The sequence below is a fragment of the Syngnathus leptorhynchus genome, chromosome 12, assembly GCF_054491065.1.
Source record: "Syngnathus leptorhynchus isolate UIUO chromosome 12, UIUO_Slep, whole genome shotgun sequence".
NCBI classification, from domain to species: Eukaryota; Metazoa; Chordata; class Actinopteri; order Syngnathiformes; family Syngnathidae; genus Syngnathus; species Syngnathus leptorhynchus.
In genome coordinates this window covers 6,056,269-6,065,614 of record NC_141206.1, presented here as the reverse complement: position 1 = coordinate 6,065,614, position 9,346 = coordinate 6,056,269, and the positions used below count along the sequence as shown (strand labels likewise).

The window sequence follows — 9,346 nt, the reverse complement described above, 5'->3', positions numbered from 1 at the left end:
AATGCATTAAACTAAAACTAATCATATTTGTTCAAAAATCATTTTGTAAGAATGTCCTGCCTTACATATTTATCCTCACAAATAATTTTTATCATGTTTATTAAGATAATAAAGATTTTTTAAAGATTTTCTTTAAAATAATAAAATTCCAAAACCATTCGTTGTTTCGCAAAACGGAAATGGACTTCTGTTCATTACGTCACGCTCTAAACGTCACTTCCTGCATGTGCCGACAAGATGGCTGCACCCATGGCTATACATCTGGAGTTTGGGTAGGTCATTCAAAACCCTTCGCGACTGCTTACTGTGTCTCCAAATGTACCCCAGAATTCTTTTAGTAGGAGCATACGATACTACGCAATAGTTCCAATAGTTATTGTTCCATAGTTACTCTTCTGTGTAGTTTAAGAAGACGTAAAGTGATGGAGAAGCTAGCTATAAATTAGCTGTGTTTGTAGCCTGAGCTGTTTCTGTCAACCTGACTCGCTCTCTCAGAAAGATTAGAGCGTCTTCACCGGTTTGAAAGCTGATTGCTTTATCGGTGTGTAAATACAATAATTTCGTAATTTCTAATATACTGGCACGGTAATGCCAGATGAACTGAACGCTCGAGTGTATTTAGAAATTTAGTTTTCTCAAATGCGGAGAAGAACATCATAAAAACCGTGCACTTTCAACCTGGATTATTTTTCTATACTTATCACTTTAAATGGTGAGTAAATCTGTTTGCAATAATTTTTTGTGAAATATTTGTGGTGAAATCATAAATGTATAATGCACATACTATTTTTCAGGTGTTTTTTTTAATCGATGACTTGAATGTGTACTTCGTCCATCTACTGCATTCATATTTGATTTTGACAAAGCTTACTTTGAATATGGATAGATTATATTACAAAAAAATCTAATGTTTCTTTTCTTTTCCAGTGGAGGAGCAGAGCTTCTTTTTGGTGGTGTGAAGGAACATCATGTCACTCTTCCAAGCCATGAAGAACCTTGTGAGTGTCTCTCCGCACGAACATTTATTGTTTGTTGTCTTCATAGTCAAGTCAAGATTGTTAATAATAATACTAAACATTATTAATGGCATTTGCGGAGGTAGAATTGAAAAAAATATATTTTACAAACCTTAAAATAATTTCAGAAAACGCAGATAAACATTCATGAAATGGTTCCTTTATAGGACTGAAGGAAATTTAGAAAAATATCCCCAAAAAATGAGAAAATACCCAAGTCCCCTGTGACGATGCATACAGGGTAACACGTATAGATCAAAGTGGCTAATTGGAGTTGCAATTGAGATTTACTTGGGTATAGCGAGCCCTGATTACAAGACTGCACGAAGCCTTCCCCAGCCGACTGAAGGCGAGAGGCAACATCAGCCAATCACAGCCACATTGGGTCAAAAAAGGCCAACGTGATGAAGGTGTAAGCATACCAGGCCTCTACATTTTTATGTCAGTGTGTTACTCATCTTAAACATATATAAGCTATAAAGCGTCGGGTATATATTTCCCATATCCATCTTGCCCTTATATGGCTCTCGCTTTCTTCCTCCTATTTTCCCTAACGAGTAGTGCCAGAGTGTGAACGGAGGCAGTAAAAAAGGCAGTAAAGGAGACTCAAAGGGCTTCTGGGGCTTTACAAGAATGGAATTAGGGTTCATCCTCCTAGTCCTCTTATTTTTTATTTTTATTTTTTTTTGTCCATGCTCATTTCTAGAGGACAACAAAACTGAAAAAAAATCCACTGATGGGAATTCCCTGAGACTTAAGTCGGGACCTTGCTCATTAGCTGCAGGGTTAAATGGTAGTTTCCACGCAAGTTGGAATGAACGTGGGAGAAATAAGTGTCATATTGGTTTTGGACCAAACAAAGGACGAGCGGCTGTGACGCTGGAGTTACCACGGTGACGACGACACAAAAGTTGACCAGAGAAGGGAATGTTTAAGACGATATAACCTTAGTGCACTACGCCACACCACCCGTGTGCATTTATGCATGTGTGTGTAATACGGGATTTCACATCTCAATATCGGGTTCAATTCGAAAACACATTGAGTCAAATATTACATGATTTGTAGTTTGTGACATTTCTATTTTTATACTAAAGCCCACAAATTTGATTGATTTACAGAAATAAATAAGCTTTTCACTCAAATGCTCATTTTACTATCCTGTGTCCTCCATATAATTGTAATTATTGTAGTGTGTGTGCGTGTATGTGTGTGTTGGCGGAGTGGGGTTTGAAGGGGCGGGGTGGGTTCGGGCAAATATAATTGCTTCTGAATCCTTCTTATTTCTCTGTGACCCTAGCCGGTGATTGATGACCCTCGACTGAAAGACCCCGCCCCCACTCTCCTCTCTCCTACGCACGCACACAAGCGAAAACCCCCAATGGTCTGGGGGTCTCGTCGTTTTTACATCAGTGGAAAGATGGATCACTCGTACCCCCCCTCGTAGTCACACGACCGTCATAATCGGTCAAAGAACCCCCCCCTAAAAAAAAAATAGACAGCACTGGCAGTGATTGGCCGGTCATATGAAAAGAAGAAAAAAACCCAGCATTGGCGTTTTTGAATCTCCATCAAAATGGCGCCTTTTCCCTCCCCTCGCTTCTCCTTCCCAGCACCCACGCGTCGGCGAACTCCCATGATGCACGGCAAGGACGTGACGCACTTTCTCCCCTTTACTCGTTGGCTCATGTCCATTTTGTTTTATCAGCGCTCATTCCCGGCGACGATGGCGACGTCCGTGTTCTCCCCCCCTCTGTAGTCACCTTTCGTCAGAACGACACCACATATATTTACTCTACATTCGGCTGCCTTTTCGGGTTTAATCTGAACTAGCAGCCATTAACGGCAGCGCCATTAACAGCCCCCCCCCCCCCGCCCCCCCGCCCTCTCGCCGCGGCTTGTTTCTATTTTAGGGCACAGTTTGAATGATGGCCGTGTCTTCCTGGAGGAGGAGAGCAGGTTTTATTGGGAGGAAGGTGGTGGTGGTGGTGGGGGGGTAAATGAAAAGCAAAACGGGGGCCGAGAGGTAATGATGGAGAAAAGCACAAACAGTCGATAGAGGAGAAAGTGAAGAAAAAAGAGAAGGGGTCGGACTGCAAAGGAGTTATAACTTTTCTGCTGATTACTTCCGTTTTTAGCCCTGCAGGTGTGTGTGCGCGTGTGTGTGTGTGGCGTTAGGTACACTTACACAATCTAGTGAGCTCTACGAAAATTTCGCCTTAAAATAAGAGAATGGTGTTCATTTTTTTCCCCAAGACTGTTTAATTGAACAATATGTTATATAGAAGGGGAATGCATCATATTGTACTCAGAGCTGTCTCTAATATTTTGTTTACTGTGTGCGTGCGTGTGTGTGTGTGTGTGTGTGTGTGTGTGTGTGTGTGTGTGTGTGTGTGTGTGTGTGTGTGTGTGTGTGTGTGTGTGTGTGTGTGTGTGTGTGTGTGTGTGTGTGTGTGTGTGTGTGTGTGTGTGTGTGTGTGTGTGTGTGTGTGTGTGTGTGTGTGTGTGTGTGTGTGTGTGTGTGTGTGTGTTTGGGCCCCAAAACACTCGCATTGTTATACGTCTGCCTCATAGGCACTGCGGTGAAAATGAACTATACTCGCGTAGGTTCATTCGACACATTGGCGAACACACACACTCGCACTGACACTCTCTCCCACACACACACACACACGCATTTGACAGGTAGCTAGCGCTGCAAATCCTATTTGCTCCATTTTTGATTCATTGTTCTTTAAATTTTATTTTGGTTGTTTTTATTTACACTGATGCAAGCTTTAATTGTGTTGATTTTCTTTTCTGAAGAGGAACATTCAATCTATATGGACAGGTCGTTGTCGTAAAAATGGCGGAAATAAATTGCCTTTTTTAATGATTTGATTTGTTCTTGTTTCTCATTTTAAACCAATTTATTTCCGTATTGTGTTGCCTTCCCCATTACTGCTGCGTCTCAGCGTGAATCGACTGATACCTTCACCCTACCTCACTTCACCTCGTCATACCTTCGCGCCACCTCTTCTCTTTTCCTCTCTCCTTTTTTTAATCCTCTCTTGCCATTATTTGGATGAGCTTGTGACAGGGTTTCAAACAGTGGTGGGCAATCTACGGCCCAAGGGCCTCATTTAGTTCCCGAATGCATTCGATCTAGCCCATGCAGATCATATGCATGATAAACGTGTGTTTTTTTTTTGTTCAGTCTTTTTTTTCCCCTAATATTAGTTTTGTTTGACAGAAAAAAAATCCTCGCATAAGAATTGCGTGTTGTGACTTTGACTAACACATCTTGCACTCATACACGAGTGTAATCATTTTGTCTACGAAAACACACACATTTAACATAAAGCTAATATATTCATTGGGCGATGGCGTTTAGCGTGGTCGGGGGGGGGGGGGGGCTGCTTGCATTTATCCTAAAAGTGCTCATTGTCGCCCGGTCTGAGCGCAGCTTATCCCTTTGTCGACGGGGTCAGCGTCACCGCAGATGAGGTCGTGCTCATTCAATGCCAAGCCACGACGTCGTTCAATCTCAGACGCCTTTGACTCTTAACGAAGAAAACAATCAAGCTTACGTAAACATCTGTAACACTGCTATGATGTTTGCTCTCTTTCAAATGTTGTCCTTGCTTCTTCATCAAGTGCAGTTGCCAGAAAAACGAGCTGCTCTTATTCTTCTCAGTCTCCCCCGATGTTGTAAATATGTGCGTTGTGTAATTCTTGATTCTTCTTCTGTGCTGCCGCTGTCCACTTAGCTGCTGTAAAACCAAAATCTCCTCACTGCGGGACTACTAAAGCCTCATCTATTCTATTCTAGTCTGAGCAAGGTGATCAATGTCACCCTTGGCCATTGACATTAGCCTTCCCCCCCCCCCTTCCCCTCCTCAACGCCAACACATGAACTCATACATATACATGCGGCCACGTCCCGCCTGGTGCCTCCGTCCCGTCGCGTCACATCGACCAGGGGGCTGGAAAGCACGCACCTTGACCTCTCACCCCTGACCTCTGTTGTCTGCCTTTTTTTTTTTTTTTTTTTTGCAGGGGACATGAAGCAGCTGCTGGTGTGGATCCGACTCAACCTGCTCAAGGAGCGGCCTGAGCTCTTTGTCCAGGGCGACTCTGTGTGAGTTGTGTTGTCATTGTAGGTGTTTGTCAAAAGCCGGTAAGGAAACGTAGCATCATTAGAGATCGCTGGCTGGCTGCAGAGCCGTCTGAGTTTTACGGCGTGCCTTTGCGGGACCGCTATTTATAGCATCACCTGACCACGGAATAGAGCGAGCACGCCTATAAACCTGCTCCGTTAGTCGTAGGCGTGTGTATTGTCTCCTTTCATCAAGGCGTTTTTATGACCTCTACCGTTTTGTGATCATTTTACAGTCTTTCTTGTTCTTCTGTACTTTAATGTCATATCGACACATATGACGCACACAGATGTACTGTGTGTGTGTGTTTGCGTGTGTGTGTCGTGTGTCCATCATTACCGTTAACCTTCCCCCTCTCATCCTCTCCCTCCCGCACTTGTTTAAAAGCCTCATCAGGATGTATGTGATGCTTCTGGCTCTCCATTAATTTCAACTGACATTTTGATTCCCTTCATAATCTCTATATTTACCCTCTTCCATTAAATTTCATTTAAGAAATCGAATGGGGAAACTGAGACTGACGTGGAACTCTCTACCATAATGTGACAATATATATCTAAACATAAATCATATAAATATAAACATATAATTTATATATATATAATTTATATATATATAAATATGTTCATATTTATATATATATATATAATAAATAATATTAGATAAATAATAACATTTGCATGATGGGAATAAATTATTTCAAAATTAGAACAACCGGAATTTACCTAGCATCTCTGTAAAGATTGTGTGTGGAGGTTCCACTGTGCTCATTTATGTTTCTTGCTTCTGCTGTATAAAAAAAAAAAGACCACACACATGCAATGCAAGGGGCTCCTAGGGTGCCCCTGAGTGTTGAGTGGTGGGATGAAGGGTCTTGCATTTCTCTAATACTGTAATAATTTCAGGTTTTTTTTTTTTATTCACCATCTTAAACAAAAAGGATATTTTTAATTATTTTTGTCCACGCATATTCATTATTCTCAATGTGGAAAAATTTTTACATTTTTACCTGATTATAATAAAAAAATCACATTATTAAGTATTTAAGATATTTGCGGTATAAAAATAATCTCCAATAACTTTAGAAGAAATGAACTATTCAATATTTGTAAAATAATGTGCGAAAAAATGTTTTGTTTTGTTTTTGCATATGTGCAACGTTTAAAAAATGCCCCCAACCGTCTTGTATTCAAATAGCTACTTTACATTTTTTTTATAGTTTGGCTTTTGCACATATTGAAGTATATTATGATCCCCCGCTTTACCTGTGTGATTCATTACCCCTAACCTGCCCCCCCCCCCCCCCCCCCTCTTCCTCCACCACCACGGCCATTATAGGAGACCTGGGATCTTGGTGCTGATCAACGATGCAGACTGGGAGCTAATGGTGAGCACTGCCAAATTTGTAGCCTTTTTTCACATCTGGTTGTTCGACAGAGCAGAGAGGGCAAAGCTACGGCTCGTGGGCCATATGTGGCTCTGCCAGAGCATTTGTTGTGATATAAAAAATAAGTAACTACAACTTCAGAAGAGCTTTTATTTCGGAAAAAATCTCAACACATTCAAGCCACAAATACATCATACATTTTTGACACGTTTGTCGTCGAGGAGTATTGAGGACACGTGGCCTCCATTTTGTGCCATGCGTGGTGCCTCACAGTATGCTTGCGTGTCACAATTAGAAGATGAGCACAAAGGCTAATCTGTACACCGGCGGAAGGCATTCATTGTGATCCCTATAGGTCAACGGCATTTGATGCCTGACCTTGTAGACACACACACACACACACACACACACACACACACACACACTCTTAAAGGATTCTGTGTACACAAGTCCCATTCATGGGCAATATGTTTGTATTGACACAAGGATATTTACTGTGTTATGTTGTGGGGGCCTCCAGGGCGAGTTGGACTACCGCCTGCAAGAGCGAGACAACGTGGTGTTTATTTCTACTTTGCATGGAGGATAGAATACACACAGACACATTCATGGACACATTATATCCTCCTTTCCTCATTCACATCCCAACAAAGCTGAATCCCATTGGACGTCGCCGCGTCAGATCGCAGAGGTGATGGATGGTCCTTAGGAGCCTGAGGGGATCTCAGAAATGGCTACCAAGCTTTCTGACAGGAATCTTGGAGGATTGTTCCTTCTTTTTTTTTTGTCTGGCAGAAGGTTCTCACAGGTGGACACTGTGCCATAGCAAATTATTCTCACCTCACCATGGTGGTGCTTTATTTCTAGCCATTATTCATATTTTCCCGCCGTTTTAATATAAACATGCTAATATTTTTAAAACTGCACAAATAAAATGAATTTGTTTTAGAATGAATTCATAGCAGGAGGAATGCTATTTTTGTTGTTAGTTTGCCATTTACCAATTTAATTAAATCATCATTATGAAATAACATTTATCGACTAGCTGGAGAAATTTTACTGATATTGTTACAAGGGTGCCATTTACCAATTGAATTATGCCCCCCCCCCCCCCCCCCCCCATTGTTGATAATTTTTTCCTACTTTTCTCCATTGTACTTACTTTCTTAATTCTGGTAAATGTAAACAGTAATGCAGTTTTTGCCATTATGACAAGGTGGCATTTATCAATAAATAAACCAAAACATAATTTGAGTCCCCAATATATTTTCAAATCGTGTCAAATTAGTATAAAGTATTATGTTCTTTTTGTACTAGAATAAAATTTTACAAATCACAAACCCATCTTTATATAAACATCATTTTGTGGTTCCTAGAAAGTGAAAACTCTTTTTCATGTTAGCTTTATTTCAGTTTTGTTTTTAATTCAGGCCATAACAAATCCTGTTGTCATTTTACCTCAGTAAAACCAGCTTGAACACAATATTTATATCATCCTAATTTTGAAAATGTAAAACTTCTTTAGTTACCTAATTAAAAACTCTTTATTTTTCGTTGTTATTTACAGTCCCCTTTAGTAACAAAACATCAATTGTGCTGAAGGCCTTGTCAAATGCTGTATTTTTGAAATAAATAAATTTCTCTGAAAACAGTTTTTGTGTTTTATTTTACACCGTTTTTTTTACTGTTATAATTGCACATGTTATTTTATGATCACTTGAGGGACTTTTTTTTTCAGCCTGCTAAAGGCCTGTTGTGGAACCATCCAAGACACGTGTGTTTCTGTGAGTGTGTGTCCGCGCGTGCGCGCTTCTGTGTGTTTACGCGTGTGTGTGTGTTCGAGGATGACTGCGGGAGGTCGAAGTGTCGCCTTGGGCTGCCCACTTCTACGAGCGCTCCTGGCGACCTAGCCCCCCCCCCCCCCCCCCTTCTTTTTTGCAGAATTTTTTTTATTGCCTGTAAGTTCTTATTTTGCAACGAGTTAGCGTCCGAGAATAAGCTGAAAAGAAAATGCAAATGTGTGCGCGAGGGCCTCATCAGAAACTAAAGAGATCATTTTAAATAAGTTTTTTTTAACTGTACTTAATAAGTTAAGCATTGTAAAAAAAATCACGATTTGTTAATTTGCTAACATGCATTTGAAGTGCAGCATGCATGCACACTCAACGTGGATGATTGGCAGGCATTAAGTTTCTTCTGTCGATCTATCAGGAAAAATATATAAAGCACATGCCAGGCATAGATTAATACAATTTAATTATTATTTTTTTTACTTCCAGTGTTAAATGAGGTTAAACAAATGAATGTAGTTTAAAACCTGATTGCTTTTTTGTGTGTGCATGAAGCAACATTTTCCATAAGCAAGACACACAAAACGAAACACCTTTTTACTCAAATGTTTCTGTAAATCGTTTTTGCACGTACGCGGTAATTGTGATTCACGTTTGAATTAAATTCTAAAATAATTTGCTGTGTATGTGCGTGTGTGCTCCAGATAAAGAAAATTACAAATATATTATACAAGAAATTATCTCCCAGGTTTATAGCATTTTATTTTTTTCCCAGTTGTCATTATTTGGAGTGACAATAATGCATTCAAATAAATACAAATATAGCTTATTGCTAAATCATGTTTCATCAGGCCTACGCTGTTTAAAACATTTAAACACATCTTAGTGTAACGAATTGCATCTAATGCATGCCCTATGGTCAATATGTTTTATAAACATGTAAGTTTTTTTTGTGCTAATTTTGCAGGACGGTGCAAGGTGCGATTAGTGTGGGGGGGGGGGGGGGGTTCATTT

General features: G+C 40.3%; 1 protein-coding gene across 1 annotated transcript; it reads left to right on the top strand.

Moving 5' to 3' along the window:
• Positions 1–182: 182 nt before the first annotated feature.
• Positions 183–7,573, top strand: urm1 (ubiquitin related modifier 1). The gene is made up of 5 exons (XM_085927019.1): positions 183–272; positions 928–998; positions 5,055–5,136; positions 6,494–6,542; positions 7,063–7,573. Exons 1-5 carry the CDS (start codon positions 238–240, stop codon positions 7,129–7,131), a joined length of 306 nt encoding a protein of 101 aa, XP_085783145.1. The 5' UTR covers positions 183–237; the 3' UTR covers positions 7,132–7,573.
• Positions 7,574–9,346: the final 1,773 nt, after the last annotated feature.

Coding starts and splice junctions, on each gene's coding strand:
- urm1 (XM_085927019.1), top strand. CDS start 238: ATGGCTGCACCCATGGCTATACATCTGGAGTTTGG. Junction 273..927: donor GCTATACATCTGGAGTTTGG/GTAGGTCATTCA, acceptor TTTCTTTTCCAG/TGGAGGAGCAGAGCTTCTTT. Junction 6,543..7,062: donor ATGCAGACTGGGAGCTAATG/GTGAGCACTGCC, acceptor GGGGGCCTCCAG/GGCGAGTTGGACTACCGCCT.